The sequence below is a fragment of the Xiphophorus couchianus genome, chromosome 5 (assembly GCF_001444195.1).
Source record: "Xiphophorus couchianus chromosome 5, X_couchianus-1.0, whole genome shotgun sequence".
In the NCBI taxonomy this organism is placed as follows: Eukaryota; Metazoa; Chordata; class Actinopteri; order Cyprinodontiformes; family Poeciliidae; genus Xiphophorus; species Xiphophorus couchianus.
The window spans coordinates 6937291-6959316 of record NC_040232.1 but is presented as its reverse complement, the minus strand read 5'-3'; the positions used below and the strand labels follow the sequence as shown (position 1 = coordinate 6959316).

At 39.0% G+C, this 22026-nt stretch overlaps 1 protein-coding gene and 1 long non-coding RNA gene across 12 annotated transcripts in view; one reads left to right on the top strand and one right to left on the bottom strand.

The window, feature by feature from the left end:
• Positions 1-22026, bottom strand: part of tenm3 (teneurin transmembrane protein 3) — a 287657-nt gene that overhangs the window by 6849 nt on the left and 258782 nt on the right. For all 11 annotated transcript variants that reach the window (XM_028017268.1, XM_028017271.1, XM_028017270.1 and 8 more), the window contains 15 exons: positions 21777-21939; positions 20513-20651; positions 20290-20395; positions 20023-20165; positions 16404-16582; positions 12931-13035; positions 12659-12789; positions 6227-6396; positions 5948-6074; positions 3856-4053; positions 3446-3505; positions 2853-3197; positions 1727-1971; positions 1460-1641; positions 1101-1303 (listed from right to left, as the gene is read on the bottom strand). In XM_028017268.1, coding sequence (XP_027873069.1) covers positions 1101-1303; positions 1460-1641; positions 1727-1971; positions 2853-3197; positions 3446-3505; positions 3856-4053; positions 5948-6074; positions 6227-6396; positions 12659-12789; positions 12931-13035; positions 16404-16582; positions 20023-20165; positions 20290-20395; positions 20513-20651; positions 21777-21939 — 2496 coding nt within the window. The remainder of the gene's footprint in view (positions 1-1100; positions 1304-1459; positions 1642-1726; positions 1972-2852; positions 3198-3445; positions 3506-3855; positions 4054-5947; positions 6075-6226; positions 6397-12658; positions 12790-12930; positions 13036-16403; positions 16583-20022; positions 20166-20289; positions 20396-20512; positions 20652-21776; positions 21940-22026) is intronic.
• LOC114144449 (uncharacterized) lies at positions 8032-8948 on the top strand. Its single transcript, XR_003595492.1, has 2 exons — positions 8032-8249; positions 8613-8948. It is a non-coding gene; the product is annotated as an uncharacterized LOC114144449 (long non-coding RNA).

Here is a 22026-nt window from a genome sequence, read left to right as displayed (position 1 = left end):
TAAATGAGGAAAGCTTTATTTGTTTGAAGTGGAAGGCAGAGCGAGAGGAATGCTGGATCTTTGGGATTAGAAGCTGACAGATGGAGTACGAACACGACAGCAGGTGTCAGCGGACTGAACTTTAAAGAGAAAGCTTTAAATGAGGAAAAATGAGAGAGATAATGTAAAGTGAGAGCAGGTCTATTGAATGTCTTCCTCATCGGCATGTTGTTCACAATCTTTTCCTCCAGGAGGCGCTACAGGTCTGTGACAAAGACTACAAAGCAGCTCATGTTCTATTCCTCAGATCTCATGTATATCCACAAATAAACATAATAATGAGAAAAGAAAAACTAGAAAGAATGCAAATTTTTGTCATGTAATTTGGAGGACATGCAGTGGTGTGGATAGACATTTTGGGATCCAGGTGTCTGAATGGGAAAAAAGGACCCTTTGTGCAACACTTGGAACCACCGTCTGCCTTAGTGGTGTGAGTTTTGTTACTGGCACATATAATTCAAATAATTAGTCTTATGTTGTCTGGTGCTGATGTTCAATAATGGTCAATACGCTACAGGTTGGTTTCTCTAACAATTAAATAGGCAACAAGAGAATAAAGATAAATCAGATGAAATATGTAAATTCCTAAATTAATAAAATTCAGAAAAGAAAATCAATAGTTCAAAGAACTTGTCAAGCAAAATTACAAAAAAGTCCAAAGTCCAAAGCAAAAAAGAAATACTACTTTTGGCCACACACTATATGTTGTAAAAAAAAGAAAGAAAGGAAAAGTGCATATGATTCACAGTTGGAATTTTTTTTTACCCTTTTCTGTAAAAAAGCTGATGTGTTAAAGGGGAGATGAAAACATATTTTCTCAGTAAGTTCAGACGTAGTGAACATTTATGCCTGATTAATATAGCCAAGTTTAACGTCAACATCTGACGTAATTACACTTTGGTTTGGAGCGATTCAACCAGGCTACGCAGACAACCAGGAAACACACCTAGTAATTCACATCTTCTTTTTTGCAAAATTTTCAAAGTTTGCTCATGATTGGAATGATAATAGGATGGAAACGTGGCTAATGGCTGTCAGAATTAGTGTACAACGGCAGCTACCTGCAGGTCGTAGTAGAAAGAGGTGATCTCAGAGCTGGAGTGGTTGTAGACGTGGGTGATCCTGGTGGGGTAGTTCAGGTCAGCATAGAAGAACTGCAGGTGCTGGCCCAGACTGTTCCGGGATGCCACACGCCGACCCAAGCCGTCATAACGGTACTGGATGGTCCAGCTTGCAGCTTTACTGTAAACACGAACTAAAAGACCTGAAATCAAACAAAAGAACAAGTTATGACATCGCTATTGCAAAAAGCTTGCTCTGCAATATAAACCTAGATTTGTTCTAGAGCAGATAGTTTTACAAGGATGTAAATCTGTTCTCTGCTCCGTCATGTTCAGTGTGTTTGGATGATAGTTCCCACCTTTGGAGTTGTACTCAAATATCTCCGTTCCTCTCTGTCTCAGGAATCCATCTTCGTCCATTTTGTACTGAACATCTCCCAGACGAGTGATTCTGTCCCTCAGATCGTAGCGTAGCGGCGTCAGACGGCCGCTGTTCCCCGGGTTCAGTAAGTGTAGGTTTCCATTCAGGTCATAGTTAAACCTGCAAAGCCGGCATTAAACCGTCAACCTGTCACAGCAACCCAGTAGTTTTTCTTCAAACAGTAGTTCCATAAAATAAATCCCACCTCCATATTAACTTCTCATTGAGAGAGACTGTCTGCAGCTGTCCATCAACGTCATACTCATAACCATATTTGGTTGTGTTGGCAAAGGGTCCGATCTTGATCTCGCGCTTGGTGACCCTGCCCATGTTGTCGTACTGAATGGTGATCCAGTACATGAGTGACCTGAAAATTTCATATTGGATCTCCTTGATCCGGCCGTGTTGGTCAAAGTGCTTGGTGTAGGTCATCACTGCTGTGGAGATGATCTGAAACAGGAAGTAAACATTGATTTCCATCAGTGACACATACAGTTTACAGCTAGTTTTAGTTTGAAAACAGCCTGTGGGTGCTGATTTTAGGAGTAGTGTGAAATAACAGACACGTCCAAAAATGTTCTGCTGTGTTTCATCTGATTCATGTCAAGAGGAATTCTTGCAACTGAGAAACAGTTGCAAGAACTGAGAAACAGTTTTTCTCAGTTGCTCTGGTGCATTTCTCTCCAAACTACTTGTTCAATCTTCACCTCAATGCGTCACTTGTGCGCATAAAAAAAGCAGTTTCTGATTCCACTGAGCAAGTTGCAAAGGCTTTTAGTCCATAATGTGATTATGTACAATTATCTGCGTTTTCCTACATTTTGAATTGATTATATCATGTTGATCAAAATGTATCATGCAAGGCAAACTAAACAATTAAGCATAAGTTTGTTGAATAAGTCTTAACATGCAAAGTGCTTGAACAAGTTATTATAACATGTCAAGATATTTTTAGTCATTTCCATTAGACATTGTTCTAAACTTATGATTCGGCCTTTACAATTTTCAGTCTAACTTTTAAAAATGGCGGGGCAGCTGCTCCATTGTTCAGTCATCTGTACCCATGGCCATGGAAGTGACTAAAATGAACCAATTCAATGTTTAGATTTGTAGGGTTGACCCAATAAGATTAAGAATAGTATGTATTTACACAAAACTACTTATCAATATGAAATACTATGAAGCCTCATAGCCAACTCTTATTTATAATATTCTTTCTGCTTTCTATCTTCTAATTGCTCTACATATTTTGGTTCATCACTGCAAGCACAACATGAAGACCTACTTTTCCTCACGACTGGTTAAATCTATTGAAATGACTCGTCTCTTACCTGATTAATATCATAGTAGATAACTCCAAACTTCCCAAACTGCTCCACTTTCCCAGAGATATCGTCAAACTGATATAGATCAATAGGCAGCGGCGTCTCATTGATCACAGCCTGCATGCTGGTGACCCTGAAGCTGTTGTCGTAGGTATAGTCGAAGCGCGCATTCACCATGCCGTCCTCGCTGAAGCGGAAAATTTGCCGGTCGACCAGCGGGCCGATTTGCCGGTAGCGGATGGAGCAGATGAAGCCTTCGCTTTGGAGGTTGACGGTTTTGAGCACGCCAGCGGTCTCGTCGTATGTGAAGCTGACCCGCGTTGAGTCATAAAGGATCTCTGCCAGTTTATTCTGAGGAGACAAATATAACCATAAGTATTGCCAGTAAGGGATCGTCACGTATCATAAGCAAGTGTTTATCAATGAAGTCCTTGGTGATTGTTTTTACATCAACACAAATGATGCCTAACAGAAATCTTCCTGTCATGAGACATTCAGCAGTGTTGGTTAGGTGAACTTTAAAACTACACATGAAGTGGTCATAATATATTTTATGACATGAACTTAAGATAATTAACAATAATAATGAAGCCATATACTTGTCTGCGATATTTGTACAGAATCCGTCGGCCAGTTCCTAGATGAGCCACTCTGAGGAGCTGAACATAGAAAGATATGGACAGGGAAAATCAGTGTTTCAGCAGTTTTGCAGTTCTCTGGGAGTTTGTTCCAGGTTAATTGTGAATGATCTGTTGGGCCAATCAGAAAGAGCCATACGCCTGTAGCCTCAACATGTTTAAACTTCTACGCATTCTGTAATGCTACATATACAAACCTTCATTTATTTTATTAAGCTTTTATGTGATTGACCAACACAAACAAATAGTTTGCAATATTTAATACAAAGAAAATTGTGAAAACTAGGACTTAGTAGGATGAATACAAATGGAAAACATATTTTATAGATTTCCATTCCTTAAAAATTTCAGTTTGATTAAAAGCCACACACCTGCCCCTCCTCAGAGTAGTCCACAGTAACAGAGGCGTTGCTCTCCGGGGGGGTGTACAGGTTCCTGTAGTATCCCACAGATCTTATGGTCTGCATGGTGTGCCGAGCCACGCTGGGCATGGTGACTGCTGATAGACGGTTCCCTGAGTCGTAGTCGAAGATGTACTGATGCTGGCTGTGCAGCAGTAACACCATAGACTGTCAAAGAGAGGAGACGACAGCAGAATGTTACAAACAGGACACAAAGCTTAGGGAGAGTGTGACACCTTTCTTTTTCTTCGGTCAGAGGAAGACAGCTACAGATTCAATTACTTTAATCAAGCCAATAAAAGAAGAATGTGAACAAAGGAATAAAGAAACTGACTGACAATTATTCAGAAGATATTCAGTTTATATTAAACACTTTCAGATGTTTTCTTATCCAGATTCACATTAATACAAGAGACATTTCCCCATAGAGGACGTATTTCATGGTCTGCTGCATCTTTTGCCTTTCTGTGATTCTAATTTTTAGCCCTCTGTTGTTCTTCTCCCCTGGCCTCCACCTCTCTCTAACATCCTAACTAAGCTCCTGGCATCCCTGGAGTCTTGTCTCACCGTTGTACCTCTGTCAGTCTGTCTGTCTTTCCATTGCTATCAATCATTCGCCTTCTGTATCCCCACACAAACAAGGCCAGGTGCCGTTCAGAGTGTCAGGCCCGTCCTAGGCTAACACAGCAGACGTGTTGGATTCATTCCCCTCCTCCCTGTCCTCTTTCTCCTCACACTGTTTGTTTTTTTGCTCCCTCCTAAGCTCCCTTAGAGATGTTTTTCAAAGCCACTCACTTTTTAATGGTCTCTTCTTCTTCTTTTACTCTCTTCTCTCTGTCAGCCTTGCTTTCCTGACATCAATAGTTTCTTTTATTTGAGGACAAGATAGTTTCTTGGTTCTTAGTTTCCTTTACTTTACTTGCCGCCTTTCTACAATCATTCATTTCATGCTTTTTGCAGTCTTTTGTAAGTGCACAGATTCCTTGGAAAATACTACCAGACTCAGAATTATAGAGCACCTTCCTACATGATAGTTGCTACTCTATCCTGCGTTTCCATCATCATGCTGTTCTTTTTCTGAATGATTGCATTAAAATGAATTTGAAAAGTTCTGTGGAATAATTTTAAGACATAATACTTAAATCAGTCTTAAAAAAGACGAACTTGGTGCAGAAATTTTATTCAAATTTTCTCCACTTACTCAGTTTCTTTTTAAGAAGATATGGATTTCCGTTAAAGTTTCTTTTGCCACCATTGCCGCTGCAGATTACAACATATTCAGTTCAAACTATTTCACACATATACTGCCTCTCTCTGATGAAAATACATTGATCAGGAACAACTGTGAAACCACTTAAGCTCAAGCCTGGCATGAACTAAAAGCAGCTTGAACACAAGTTTCTCCAACTCCAAAGTGAAGTATGTTTTACCGCACATTTACTGCAGATAGAAACTTTCTTCTTGGTTGGTAAAAACTTTGTAGCTGCCCACCGGAACAAGCTAGTTACCTTTTGGAGAAAAGTTTTATGCTGAAATGAGACAAACATTGATTCATATGGAATAAAATTACATAAAGAACGCTTGGAGAAGACAAGGCAAGGCTTTCAAAACCTCAGAAAATTGTACCATCTGTTAAATCAAGCGATGACAGAATCATGCTGGTTCACTGACACTAGCTGTGTTTCCACTGATCAAAAAATTGTGCAAATTTGAATTCCAAAAATAAATTTGCTGAATGGGAACACAGCAATTTCGAAAAACATTCATCCATATCACACCTTGTATTTCTTAAAACTGCAATGGAAAAACCTTTTTGCATCACATTAGTCACAGCAGAATCAAGTCCAGAAAACCAGGCAGTTTACAGAAACGCCAACAATACTCCTTCTAAATAAAAGAAACCATGATATTGTAAAAAAAAAAAAAAGAAAAAAAAAGGAGGATACCATGATACTTGACGCAGTACAGATATGTTTTGTGTTGGAAATGTTTGAACACCTGACCCAGTAAGAAAGAAAGTTGAATGTATGCCTGTCTGTAAAAGATTTGTATTGTTTCCTACCTTATCCAGATACGTGTAGCTCCATATCTTTCCATCAGCAAAGACTCGAGAAATGATTCTTCCTTGATTGTCATACTCCCACTTCTCTGTGGTTGGACCCCTCTGGAGGCCGGTCACCTGTCCCGTGCTGAACACACACAAACAAACGCCGTCAGGCTCACATTTCACAGAGTTACAGCTAGAAAGTTAAATAGGAGTGTTGCAGTTAAATCTGGTGGATAATTTAACCTGCAGATCAGATGAGAACAGTAACCCCTTTCCTAGCACAGATGTGTTTACCTGGAGTATGTCAAGTTAACTGAGAGCAGTTTGCTGCTGGGGACCCACAATGATGGGTGGCCCTGCGTGTCATAGATGATCTTTAACAGGAACTTTCTGTGGTCATCATAAACCTTCTCCGTTCGCAGTGTGCGATCATAATCCACAGACAGCAGGTTCCTTCCGTTTACCTGGATGTCAGAGGAGACAAATAAGCAATAAGGGACTGATCTTTTATAAAAATGTTTTGCACTGTGACACAGAAAACAGTCAGAGCTGTGTTTTGTGATCGTCTATCAACAGTGAAACTGCTCTAATACCCAGATTTATCTTCTATTGCTGGTTCCTTATTCTTCCTGTATCATTCAGCTACACATATTTTATCCAGTGTCTGCAAGTTTCTCTCTCTGTTCGTTACTATCACATACAAACATGCACACACTCAATGCAAAGCGAAAGTTCACCTTTTATTTGAATGCAGAGGTTTATTTATCAAGATAAATAAAAAAACCTTCTACACTGCCGGTGTTTATTACACAAAAACAGCTAAAAAGCAGTGTGTGAAACACTGAGCATACCCCACAAGCTAACAGCTCATTGTAAACCACTGAGGTTGCCAGGTGAGGGGCAGCGCCTGCTGATTTGTGACATTATATTCGAAAGGTTTTTGAAACACCTAATTTTCCAGACACCAAAAAAAACATTACCTTATTGCCAATAACTGACTGGGTGGAATTTTATGCACTTGGACTGTTTCTAGAAGCAGTAGAGATCCAAATGGGAGTAGAAAAACATGCAAAATGTGAAGTTTGTATGATATGTCCCCTTTAATCTATAATACATCTAACATAAGTGTGAGAGAAAGAAGAAAAAAATAGCTAATGAATTTAACTTGTAATGTCCTAAAATTTGACTGTTCATCTAAATGTCGGTACCACAACCTATGAAATAAAACAAATCTCTGATTTGACAGCCATAAAACCTAGTAACATCCCTGTACCAACAAGCCAGGCTTAATCACCATCTAAATGATGTGCTGTTAAAATCCAATTTATGAAGACAGATAGCCCAGATCTGCAGCTAAGCTCACCTTATAGATCCTTGAAGCAATGACAAACATTACAAACCGGCCAATCAATCGCTTACAGACCTCTTTCATTAAACAGAGAGTCTGGCTGGAAGATGTCCAAGGGTCCAATTTCTCACCTTTTCATTCAAGCTACTCATTCATTTGTGAATTAGGACCAGTTAAAATCAGTGAGGTGAATTAAAGGGGGATGAGGAAGATATTGGAACACTGGCCAGGAGCCACTTGAATGAAACCCAGCGTAGCTGAATAAAAGCCACAGACTCAGCTGTAGACCAATAAATTTACAATGGGTTGGGGTCAGGTCTAGCCTGGCCATTGCCTTCCTATGCAATTTCACTCAATTCCCATTTCCCTTCACTGTTCTCTGTGGGATTTCTCCGATTGAGTGCAATTTCCCCGGCCAAACAAACGATGACATTGATTTTTTTTTGTCCGGATATTGTAGTCTGCATATAGCTGTAGCTTAGCGTGTGAACAAAACCATTGAGTCTGTGTTGACTACTTGTAACCTGGGTATAAATTTTAACTTCCATTCCCCCATTATCCGGTTTCTCCACTCCCTGACCCCTTTATCTCAAATCTCGCGATATCTTTAATGTAATGTCAGCGATTCTCGCGAGATTTCCACGAGAATCGCACACCCTTCAGTTCATCTTGGAGGTAGATGAACTGAAGGGTGTGGGTCCATTTATGTTGGAACTGTGGGATTGAACCGGCTGGAGGAACATGTGACACTGTTGGGAATCAGTGTCACATGTACCATCGCAGCCTATCTGCTAGGTATAATGGCAGGAGCCGGGAGGTATGAAACACTAGGACGCGTTGGGTCATTCATCATTCACCTTAAATCTGTATGATGCTTACACATAATGTGTTGAACTGTAGGAGCCAACTACTGAGAGCCATAAAGGAGGTGAAAAAAATCTGTTTGTGTGAGATAAAACTGCGGAATTGGTGAGTGTTTGTGTGTGATTTAGCATTAGCTCATTGTCACTGTTTGTAGGTGTAGCTGCTAAATGACTGACTGTTAACCCATTTGATGGACAATAAGGTGCCTTAAATATTTATCGAGCACTTGTTTGGATTTGTTTTTTTTTCACATTTCATGTTAACTAATTTATATGGTGCATATTTATTGGATTTTTCATGGATGTAATTTATATAGAATTTTATAATTATTGAAAATGCATATTAACTGAAATTGACTTAGAATTATTTATAGTGCAAAGAGTGCCATTTAATGAATTTGTGTGCACATTAGAATGTTTTGATTATATATATATATATACTGAGAAAATGGTCCTGTTTATTATTCAGGCCAGGTTCGATGGCGAGCTAGAGCCCAAGAAAAGATTTGCACTTTTGGTGCTGGAAGACTTCTGCTTCTCCTGCCAGGCTGGTAGGAGGCCCTGATGACCTGCACTGCACCAAGCACTTTAATTGTAATCTGCTTGGGACCTCTAATCAACCCCAGCTTGGAGGTAGATGAACTGAAGGGTGTGGGTCCATTTATGTTGGAACTGTGGGATTGATAAATTTTGGTTTTTGTTTTCTTTTTTGCGCATTTTTATATGGCCATTTGGATGTTTCCACTGTTGTAAATATGTATATAATTTTTTCACACTATAAATACAAGGCACTCGCAACTGCAAACTTCTAGTCTGTCTGCTCCTTCATGAGTCACACTTACCTTCTGTGAAAACTAGCCCATTGATCTTATTGGTCACAATTCATTTACATTTATTGAAAATATAGTAAATTATCTTTACAAATATGCTACATACTCTTCCAAATATTGAGCAATTAAAATCGGAGTAAGAGGAATGTTTAAAACATTTCATTGCCGGCAAACTAGTATCCACATTTTATCCATCCAGCTGTTGATTTGAGGTCAATCTGAAGAATCTGGAGGTATTCTGCACTCTTATGTGCAATGCACCAGTTACAATGGCAGTGAAACTGAACCATCAGCATGCTGGAACTACCACAATGCTCCAAACATTTGTCTAGTTGCTAAACATGTAAATATCGGTCTCTTCCGACCATAAAGCTTTTTTTCCAGAGATAAACAATGTTTGCTGCTGTAAATTTCATTTGAGCTAAAAACAGGCACATTGGTACCTTCTCCGTCCACGTTGACCTAAGACCAGCTTCACTGTGGTGAGCCTCATGTTCCAGCACTTTCCAGTGTATTAACAAAATTCTGGTAAAATTGTGCCCCTAATGTTGTATAGGCTTCTGTCCACGTGTTTTTTGGCTGAGGCTTTGCTTTTTTATCACCTGTGGTTTTGGATGCTGTGCAGCTGGAATGTGTTTGCTCTTACTTTTTTTTACTTTCGGGAGAGTTGCTATGATGCGCAACTGTGGAACATTTACAGCAGGTAGAAGCTGACAAGCATCTTGAAAGTTCAAAAAATACCTGAACTATGACCCCTACTCCCAGATGAATTAAAAAGGGAGGCTTCATGGATGCAGAGAAGAGAAAAAGGATGTTCAAACCGTCTCTTCCATCGATCGTAATTAGCCAGGATCATACCCTTGACTCCAACTGTCCAGCTTTCTAGCCAAAAGGCCAGACAGAGATTTAAAGAGAAGCGGCAAAAGCAAATGCGGTGGATTAGCGGAGGTTGTCATCCAGAAAATGCTTCTGTGAAATATTGTCTCTGTTGTCTGGATAATGAGCTGCTAGCATGACTATCATACATCAGCAGTCTCCAGTCAGAAGCTTCTTCAGATTCTTTGCGACACTAGCTGCTATTGCATCACCACTCACAACCTCTCTTTAAAGTGGTGGTGGATGGTGTTGTCATTGTTGGATTATGACAACATTTATTTCCCTTTGGGATAAAAAGGAAAAAGTATTTTGGAGCTCAATTCCTAGTTGCAACAAAACAATTTAACATAGATTCTCACATTTGCTGTTTTTATGACAATTCGACAACACCTTGCAGACATCTTTTTTTCTTTTTATCAAATCACTAAATAAACCTCTAGCTTAGCTTCACTGGTATCCTGGAAAAACCCTTCCTCACCTATCCATCCATCCATCCATCCATTTTCTGTTCACCCTTGTCCCTAATGGGGTCGGGAGGTGCTGGTGCCCATCTCCAGCTACGTTCCGGGCGAGAGGCGGGGTACACCCTGGACAGGTCGCCAGTCTGTCGCAGGGCAACACAGAGACATACAGGACAAACAACCATTCACACACACACTCACACCTAGGGAGAATTTAGAGAAACCAATTGACCTGACAGTCACGTTTTTGGACTGTGGGAGGAAGCCGGAGTACCCGGAGAGAACCCACGCATGCACAGGGAGAACATGCAAACTCCATGCAGAAAGACCCCGGCCGGGAATCGAACCCAGGACCTTCTTGCTGCAAGGCAACAGTGCTACCAACTGCGCCACTGTGCAGCCCCTTCCTCACCTAGACAGAGTTTATTTGTCTAGGATTTCTAAAACTATTTTTAAATAAACTTGCAAGAAGTTGCTTCTTTAACACCAGAAAATAGAGGCCACACAGATGCCAAACACATCCAAATACTTCCCAGAGCAAAAACGAAGCAGGCGATTGTCTCATTACCGGGGTCATGGATGTATTCCCATCTGTACGCTCTTCCCACAGATGATGACACAAATAAGATAAATAATAAAAAAGCTATGCTCTGTTGTCCAAAAGCAAGAATTTAGATTTTTCTTCTCACAGACAGCTGGGGTCGTGCTGCGAGCAGAGCGTTTGTACGCTCTCCCTCCAACAGTGTAAAAATTTGAAAGTGTGAACTGGTAAATTGCCTGTGGGCATCAATATGACCCTGTCAACCCATCCTGCAATCCGATGTGCTGCAGCTCTCAGCAGCCACTTGTAGAGCCTGCAGGTATACAGGATGCATAATACATGGATGGCATAACCTTTTTTCCCTTATTCTTACAAGAATATGATGATAATATGTCTGTGGAAGTATAAATTAAGAGAAATGTGATAATATGAATTATGACACACGAATTCGACATGCTGGGGGAATCTTTTTCTTAGTACTTTTTTTCTTGCTCACTTTGTTACCAATATTATCTGCAGTGTTACTTCATAATTAATTTTTAGGAGCTGCCATGATGTTTTTACGTACATGAGCAGGTGAGAGTGCCTCAAAGCCAATCTGCCCTCCCTGCTTTCTTCTCCTACCCGTGTCCTATCATTTTTTAAGTCATTTCTTTTACTATGGGGATAAAGTATCATAAAAATGCTCAAAGCTCCTGACTATTTCAATTTAATTTTATAACAGCAACATGATATTGTCCAGTTTCTGCAGCCAAAGCCCTCAGCATGACCATAACCTGAACACGTTCTCCTTCCTCTCCTCTGACCAGGCTGATTCAGAGCACAGACATCAGTGAGTCAGAAACGGCAGTAGGGCTGGACAATAAATCAATAACAATATAAATCACAAAAGACACACGATCAGTATCAATAGGTAATATGTCTGATAAAAATGTAAAACATTTCACTGAACTCGGGTCCAGAACAAGACAGATTTCTGGGAGATGTAGGCAGAGGACAGGCTTTAGACACTCAAAGTCTCACTAGGCTTGTCTCAGTGATCAACAAATTAATTAATCACACAATAAATTAAAAAGATCTCAATAATTTACATTTGCATGATTAATTGCTTTTTCTCTTTCTACTAAAAACTGGATGACAAAACTCTTCTGTCTGGTGTTTTGGTCTCAACAAGCTCTTTTTTTGAAGAACAATTTTATTTACAGATACTTTATAATTAATTTTATTTGTTTTTCTGCTGTTTTGTTTATTTATTTTGGATATTTAAAATGTCTTCCACTTCCAGTGTTAAATATTCTTTAGAATTTAAAGTTTATTGCTTATATCATTACCATTACATTACTTGAAAATGTTTTCAAATGAGCAATATTGCAGTTTATTGCAATAACTTCTGGGGAAATTTATCGTCCAGCAAAATTTCATCAACTAACTCACTCACTCATTGGTTACATAAAAACAACCTGTTGAGAAAATTGTGCAGCAGCAGTTTCATGTTTTGTCTCATTATTGTGTAAAAATATAAAACAATGGCATGGAGTGAAAACTGTAAAAAGGAAAGGTCACACCACCAGTTCAACAGTATTTTTGAGATATTTAAAACAAAAAATGAATCCATAACTATCAATATTGACTAATATGAAACTCTTACATTGTGATATGTTTTTCAGCCATATCAAATAACTCCACTCTGGAGTGACTTATAATCCAGAAAAAAATCAATCGCCTATCACCCTTCGGCTTTCTGCCGTTTAAGAAATCGTGGTCTATCACTATCCATAGTCAACATCTGTAGCTGAAGAGTACTCACCCTCAGCTTTCTCCCAAACACAATGACCTTTCCTCGGGTCTGCTCCTTCCTAAACCTCCACTCTACTAAGTTCTGGCCGTTCTCTCCTGGCAGGGTCATGTTACGCCGGGCGATCGTAGGGTTAGCAGCTCCTAAAGAGACATTAGAAGACATCTGGGGTTTACAAACACTACAATATGCAGACTGGTGAAGGCTTTGAGAAAGAGGGACACGTATTTGCTTCATGAATGCACAACATTAGCTACAGGATATGGTAAATAATTTAAACCTACCTGCCAGTATATGTGGCTCTGTCTGATAGTGTGTGTCCATCCCATTAGCATAGATGACCCTGAGTGAATGGTCATTACCCACTTGGTAGCTGTTTCGAAGCTGGTCTGCATGACACAAGTACAAGCAAGAGATGCAGTTATCAATATGCCGTTACATTGCAACATTCAAAGGATTTACTGAAGAACATATCAATTGTGAACTGAAATGAGGATAAAGGGAGGAAAACGAAAGGCAGGGAGGGAAAGAGCAGCTAAAAGACAGCAAGGAGACAAAGTAAGGTGAGAAACAATTCATCTCTGGGCGAAGTGTTTGAACCTGCTAATGGAGCAGAGAGAAAGTTTAACATCCTTCAGCCTTTTTCAATTATGTTCCTCTCAGCCTCCCACAGGACTAATGGCTGCTTGTGCAAGCAGGACACAGAGTGGCTGACGGCACTCTTTTATCTTTGACTAAATATACACCCTGCTAGATCTATGCAACAATACAGCAAACAGAATAAAATAACTTGATTAAACAAAGGCCTGGCTAACCATTGCATTTGGCCTTTTCCCTCTCCATTCACTCTCACTGTATTTCCACTCTGTTTTTCAGTTCTCACATCATTCATTTACTATAGATTTTTTTGTGACACCCATGTTTTTTGGTTCCGTTTAATTAATATTAAAACATACTGACAAGAATGCAGCCTGGTTTTTATGACTCAATGCAAGTCAAGTGGAAAAGTCTCAACAGTAAATCTTTACATTTTGCTATCAAGGAGTTTGATTCTGGAAATCTTATCCTCTGGGATTTTTTTTTCTTATAAAATTTTTTCAATGTTAAAGTTATGAATAGTTACAAATTCAAGTTAATTTGTCCCAAAACCTATAGTTACCTGTCGGAAAGCTGAAAATAAAGAGAGACTTCATTTTTCAACATTGGAGAATAAGCACCTATCCAAATAAACTCAGCACAAAGAAAGAAAGTGAAAATTATGGAAAAGCCTACACATAACCAATACTATAAACAAGATGCTAACAGATTTTCAAAAAAAGATTGAAAACTGAAATTGAACCAAAACTGCTTTCATCTGGTATTGTTGTAAGGGTGTGAACACTTTAACAACCAGATTAGTGCAGTGTAACATATGATGTAACATAAAATAAGTGTTACATTTCATAGGAAAAAGGTTAGAAAGTGACTTATCATTGTCTGATTTTTTGAACCATTTCAACCTTTTTAAAAAGGATGTTTACACTGCACACATTACTGTGATTTCCTTCTGGTTTATTCTTTTTTTTCTTCTAGTTTTCTTAATTTCCAATAACAGTCTGAACATTTTAAAGGCATATTCAGATACATCTACTGAACAAAACCTAAGAAGAAAGACAGACAAAATTACAAAAGGAAAAACTCTGGAAGAGCTTCAGAACCCTCACTTTAGAAAGCTTGGAAAACTATTGATCCAGACCACTTGAAATTATTACGAGACAGTCGATCAAAAAGTCTGAGGTGGTTTTGCACAACACTTTACTCTCGTCAATTTTTTTTCTTTGAAAATTATTTTATCGAATAACACAAAATAAAATATATTTTCTGCCTCAACATTTCTCGTGTTTTGTGTGTGATGTAATGCCTGTGCAACTTCATGTGGGCTGAGCTTCAGAGTTCTAACTTTAACATGTCATGAGAAATACCTGAATATGTTTCTGTTTCCAAGTTCTACAATGTACGTTAATGAAAAAATAAAAAAATAGATTCTTTGGTAATTTAGTTAATTAAAATGGACAATTTTGCATTAAGTATCTTGCAGAATGTGAAATGGCATTAGGTGGGGTAGGGTTATATTTTTATTATCTCAGTCATTTCCCAGCACATTATTGCACATGGTGATTCAGTAGAAACAACAGTTTACTGTAAATGTCTGCAAATGACCTTTTAACCTCTTGTTTCCACATATTCCGCTTTCTCAAGCAGTTAACTGCATCATTAATATGACTAAGTATAGCAGCTAAATTAGCTTGTTTACCGTCGCTGGCCTGCACCTGGACCTAATGGGATGCCACCTACCTACGCATGTAGATGAGATGGCAGGAAAAACACGAATAAATGTAAGTGAACTGATGAAAGCAATGCTTTAGTTGTCCATGACTTTGAATTAATCAGGATAGGAAGAGGGTACTCTCAACAGAGACGTCACTATTGTAGTCCTATATACACAAGTTTTTTTCACACAAAAAAATTATATTGTATCGATGCTCATTATGCATTAACTTCAAGATTACATTACACAAGCAGAGCAATTTAAATCGAGGAAGAAGCTGTTCTGAATCCACTAGACTTGCAGCTGAAGCAGGATTCATCTATCTGTAGCATCAAATTTGACATCCAACTTTAAACTTCTGAGGTAAATGGAAGGCAATGTTCGATAAACATCACCACAAAAATATAATTTTCCAGTATTTATCTAACAAAGAATGACAACATTGCTGAAGTGCACCAGTGGGAATGTTTTCTTTCGCTGCTCTCAAATTTATGAGAATGGATTTTATTCTGGGTTACAGAAGCTTTGAATCAAAGTACAAATGAAACAGCATCCCAAATTCAGTCACCGTCAGAAAAAAAATGATCACAGAAAACAACACAACCTATTTTTCCATCTGTGACTTAATACTCATGTCTCTCAGTAACTGGAATTTGTCTTACTACTCTGACTGTTCAGTCATTTAGTGAGTTTTTAATACCATCAGCTTACAGTGACTTACAGAAGTATTTGTCGCCCTTAGATTTCTTCATGTTATTTTATTTTACCTGATGGACTAACGCAAAGCATTTCATGAATGCAAAGTGGAAGCGAATCTGAAAAGTGTGACATACATTTATATTGATCTCAACCAGATTTCTTCCAGGAACAGCCTTATTTAGCTCTGTACATCGAGTCTGTTTACAACAGTGACATTGTAACAATGACATTACAAAAACTAGAAAATTCTCCAAAACTCTTTGAAAAGAAGAGATTGAACCTGGTCAGGCAAGCTGCCAAGACACTGAAAGCAACAATAAAGAATGAGTAAGAACCCGCAGCAGAAAAAGTACTGGTACTAATTTAGATGTGGAAACAAGCACTGTAACAGAACACCAACATCTTTTGCCATGATCCCAATAAATTTAACTGAAGTTTGTGCTTGTAATAAGTATGAATACTTTAGTAAGCCGCTGTATTTTCGTATTTTGTACAATATAAAACTTTGGCAGATGGATTTGTGAACAGCAACAGATTTTATTCCTTTAAATTTTTAAAATAACTGCCGTGACAATCTGACATGCAGCAGGGAAAACACTTGGAAAGGTGATAAAATCTAAAAATGAAGAAATAAAGCTCAATTTCTTTGGATCTGACTTACTTTTATTTTTCATAATGATCATAATAATTAGTCTGACCTTTCCTTCTATCTGAGCTTCAGACTCAGTCATATGCATGCCAGCACTTTACCTTGCACCAAAGTGTAAAAGGAGTCTATTGACGACAAGTTTGTTGTTATGGAAACATCCTCATCCCTCCCTGACGTCTCTATGTCCACTGCAATGGCTCCTGAAGACATGTCGCCGTGGAGATTGGTGACTACGCCAGTGGGGAAGGTCACATTCGTCAGTCGACCCTCGCTGTCATAGCTACAAGGACAGAATGCAGGAGAAGGAGAAAGGGGACATTAGATGTCATTACTGTAATGGATCTTCCCGATACAGAGAAAATTACCTGAATATACATACATGCAGCAAGTCCTCACACTTATTAAGACGTGTAAAACGCCCTAAAATAGGTTAATCATTTGTCACAGCAACATCACATTTGCATAAACATTTCAGGAAGATTCAGTTTTGGTACATTTAACAGTAATAAAGAAGAAATATTTTCAGCTAAATCTCTTGGCACGTCCAAGATTTCCTATACAATGAATGTAATTAAAGCATGTTTAAATTGATATTTTACCATTCCCTTTATCAGACTGTGTATGGACCTTTAATTAGTAACTCATGACATGACTTCCTGTTTACTAGAAGTATAACTATAACATGGCATATAAGCCCCTTTCACTTAAACACTCCTCAAAATAGGAATGAAAAGAGAACATGGCATTCCTGTAAGGAAGAGATATATTAAACTTAATCAGGAAATACCTACAAGAAAATAGTTACTCACTGGCATCTGCCCATATCTACATATACTCATTGCTCTAAGTAACAAGTTCAAACTGAGAGAAGCAAGGCTGAGCGAGGTCTCATATTTATCTCGTCACCACACGTCTTCATCACACAGTGATGAAGATGGCAAAAATTGCAGAAAAGAGTGATCTCTTTGGGTTACCAAGTTACCATAACAACAATCCATAACCCACTCACTCTCAAACATAAAAGTGCAGTGTTTGCTCATCTATACAAGTTCCTTAAATGAAACTAAGATTAATATTCTTTGCAGCAAATAATCCAGGAAGGATTTGGTCTGAAACCGAGAATAAATGAGTGGAAAAGCATCTCATGTCCGCTGTTGAGTACAGTAGGCATGAACAGCAACTCTTGATGTTCAGTCCCAAATTTTTGCTGAAATCAAATTTTTTGTTTTGCTCATTCATACTACTTATTAAATATGATCAAAGTCAAACTTCACAAAGGACCTGCACGCGCAGAAGAACAACGGAGACGTTAAAGCACCCCGTTTAATTAAGTAATAATGGATGCCGTCTATGGATTGTTTTCAAATTGTTGAGTAATAGAAGCCGATAGTATTGTCTCAAGATAATAGCAATGACCTTTTGTAGAGCATTGACTGTAACTTCTGTAGATATGTTTATTTGGATGCATAGACACAAAACATTATCAGAGTTTTCATAAGTATAATTTTTGGCCATTGCTGACATACAGATTTACCGTGTCTCTTGTCCTCTGGTGAACAATTATGACAAGTATCACATCAAAGACGTAAAATTCAGATAAATTCCAACATGACTGTTCAGACTGCAGACTGGATATGTATCAGATTCAGTATCAGATATGGAAGTGGAACAAGTCGCATATTTTCTGTGGTGAAAAGATTGGAATTGGGCCGTTCAAATAGATTCAAAAGTATCATAAACTCTTTCAAGTACCAGGAGAACTTAGAATAAAATCTGGTGTCCTCTGGCAGTTAATTGAAGGCTTGTCATTATTGGTTTTTTCAATAGGATAATGATCCAAACACATCTTCACGTCAACACCAGAAATGATTCTAAAACTGACATAAAATCAACTTTCCTCCTTGGCCATTCGGAGAACTGAGTGCTGTCCTATTGGCAAACATGTTCATTTCAGCAAGTGAATGAATTAATCAATACTTACACTGTTATTATCAGTCTTGCCAACTTTCACATCCCGTCAACAGTGCAGTCACAGCCTGCGCTCTAGACTTTCTTTTACTCTCAATCTTCCATCTGCCCAATTAAAGCTGGACAAAAAGTCTTCTCATATGTTACCGCTGCCCCCTCATCCTGGATCTCCCTACAGCAAGACCGCAAGACCGCTCCAGTCTGATTTCAACCAGCTACTGAAGACTTTAAATGCTTTTGATGCTATTCATCATCTCATTTGGTTTATCTCATCGGTTTAGGTGTTATTTGTGTGAACATGTCCCTCTTGAAACCGAGATTGTGTGTTTCAAAAGGCTAACCTGCATCAGTAAAAGCAGAATATAACAGAAAAAATGTGCCAATGGTGACTTTGTTAATACTGTGCATGACCGAATACACACTCTAAATAAAGGCTAGATTTTTGAGTGGGAGGCTATACAATGAAAGATGATTCATTCATTTGACCCAGAGGAGCTAGAAGGGGACTGTAGCAAACACACAGGTGTGTGTTAAGTGCCTTAGTGGGAGCACTTCCATCCGTCGCCTCAAACCAGATCAAACCACAGCACAGTTCCAACTGTGGCCTGAGGCAAGAGAAAGACCAAATCACAAACAAAAACAATGATGAAGAGCAATGAATTTGTTCACGTAGCCAAGCACCAATTTAACAAAAACCTGAAGCTCTTTTATATGTTTAGTGTCAAATATAAAGAATATTTCTTTATATTTGAATGAGGGAAAATCTATTTGATGAAGTCCTGGATTGTGTAAAAGAGCACATAAATAAAGTAAGATTGTCCCTGCCGAAACCAGAAGATCTAGACTGATGGTGAATGACAACACATTATGTTCGGAGATGATCCAGAACGCTGCTGCTTGCGTTCTGGATCGCAAGCAGCAGCGATCCAGAACGCAAGCTCTGGATCGCTGAGCTTGCGTTCTGATAGAGAAGTAGCTCTATCTTCCCCTAAAACCAGGAAGGGGAAGATAGAGCTATCTTCCCCTTCCTGGGGAAGATAGCTTCCCCAGGAAGGGGGGAGTGATGTGCTCCCCCCTTCCTGGGGAAGCACATCACTCTAGAGCACAAGATAGAGTGATGTGCTCTATCTTCCCCTAAAACCAGGAAGATAGAGCACATCACCCCAGTTCTGAAGTCCTACACTGGCTCCCTGTAGCTCAAAGAATAGACTTTAAAATACTGTTATTAGTTTATAAATCACTGAAAGGCTCAGCAGTACACTACATTAAAGATCTGCTGGTGTTGTATCAACCCTCCAGACCGCTCAGGTCTTCTGGTTCTGGTTTGCTCCTCAGAACCAGAACCAAATGAGGAGAAGCAGCATTCAGTTTCTATGCACCACAAATCTGGAACAAACTTCCTGAAAACTGCAAACAGCCGAAACACAGAGTTCCTTTAAATCTAGACTAAAAACACACCTGTTCAGAGTTTCTTTGAACCTGATGTGTATTGTTGATATTGATGATGACACTCAGCAAAATGCAATGTTTTCTTATTGAATTTCTCAATTGTTAGTGTCTTATGACTTTTTTGTGTTTTTATGATGTCAAGCCTTGTTGCTGAAGCAACTGTGTCAAGTGAAGTGGACATATTATCATCCCCAATGACCAAGGCATCAACAATGCAATTATTCTGGAGCTTTACTTCCATCCCCACATAGCTTTACAGATTACATTCATGCATTTAGATGCGACAGTCAGTAGGTGGCTTACTCATAGAATGTAGTCCAGCCAATTTGGATGCTCTTGGTAGCCAGCAAGCCACTGTTGCCATGGTAAGTAAATAAAACCAGTTCCTGACCCTGAGCCGTGAGAGACTTTAGACCTCCATTAGTCCCGATTGTCAGCCAGATGACCTGTACATTAAAAAATAAAATAAAATACAACCAGATAGTCAGATGGTTGCCATGAATCCAGAACAATCTGTGACTCATGGCCATCCTCAAAGAATGTAAATGTGCAAAAATGTGAACATCTCACCTGATTATCAGGAGCCACCACACGTACAGGCATCCTGTTGGTGTCTCTACGGACACGGAGTGTGTTCCCGCTGCTGTCTGTCACCGCGGTAACATCCTCCTCGTTGCTGAGAGGATAGGAAAGCAGAAAATGAGAACAAACTGAACTATGCTTCAAAAAATGGACCATTGCAGTTTTATGGTTTAATAGAGAGGGGAAAAAACTGTAAAAATGTCAAACTAACCTGTAGCTGAAGTTGTACTTAAAGTCTCCAGTGATCAGAGACATGGTGAACTGGTGAGTCCCATTCGAATCAAACACATAAAGTTCTTGTGAGGCTGGAGAAGCCACTTCATAGGAGCTGGGACCTGAAGCCAAAGAGCCTGCAGATGGGTTAGACAGATGAAGAGACTCTGATTGAAGAGAGACTCATATTTATTCTCCAGCTCTTGACTTTGCCTTATTAAGCCAATGTACAGCGATTATAGCAGCCATTTGACAAACACTGTGATTACTGACCATGATTGGAGATGCTTTCTACTGGTCAGTCTTATTGGACATGCATGAGTTCTGACTGGATTTCCACTGAAATATTGTTGAAAATGATGTAAATATATAAATAATGCATGGACTGCAACTTACTAATGTTACTACTTTAAATGACAAGCAGTAGGACAAGTTTGGCCTCTATATTGAATGCTTTGTTATGTTCCCTCTAACATTTTCTTATTTTTTCAATTTTTTCCAGCTGGTATTTTGACAAGGAACTCCTGTGTTTATTTTCCCCAGCCTCCACGGCCTAATCTGGCTCTGCTTCATTGACATGCGTGGAACAGCAAGGAGTTGAACTGTATTAAACTGAAACTGAACCGTTTTAATTAAAACCACCTTCTAAATATAATTAGAAATATGTGAATACACAAAATGCAATAAAGACAGAATTAGATCAAAGCACTGGAGTGATTAGTACAGGTGAAATCCTGGCAGAAGAAGACAGATACACTAATAATAAAACCTACATGATTGTTGCTCTGGGCTAAAGACTTGTGTGAAATTTTTTTTGAAACACTTGAAAACAATTCTTGTTTGCTAAATGTTATTAATTCATAATAGAAAATCAGCTGGATTTAAGGTTTCAACTCCAAAAGATGACTGTGTCTGAAATCCTTCAGATGACACTGTGGCCTTTACATTTTGGGGTTTAGATTTTTCTTTCTGAATTAAGAGGTAATTAAATATGAAATATTTCATCCTTACTGTGATAATCAGAAAACATGCTAGATGACTTTCCTTGGAGGACTCTCCCTAAAAATAGACCGAGAAGCATGAATATTTGTATTAACCTGATAAAAAGTGTGATCATATCAGCTCACATGCGCCTCCTGCTGGTCTTGCAGCTAGTCCTGAATATTTCAGAGTTCAGTGAGATCCTCCACAGATCCCTCCAGCAGTAATGCAGCATTTATATGTGGAGGCCTAAAAATAGCTCCATCTATAAATGTTCGTACCGGTGCGTGGCTGGTTGCGTCTTATTGCCCGGATTCGAATATTTCCCAGATCAGCCACGTACAGAGTCCCATCAGGTGACACCACCAGAGATGAAGGACCGCTGAGCCTGGCGTCTTTAGCGTAGCCGTCTCCTGTCTGATAGCAGTCACAGTTGGCATCGTTCTGCAAAAACAAACAGGAAGAAACCATCATTCCATGTAATATATATAAATATCTTGATGGATGTGAAGGAGCAAAACGTTGCGGTAA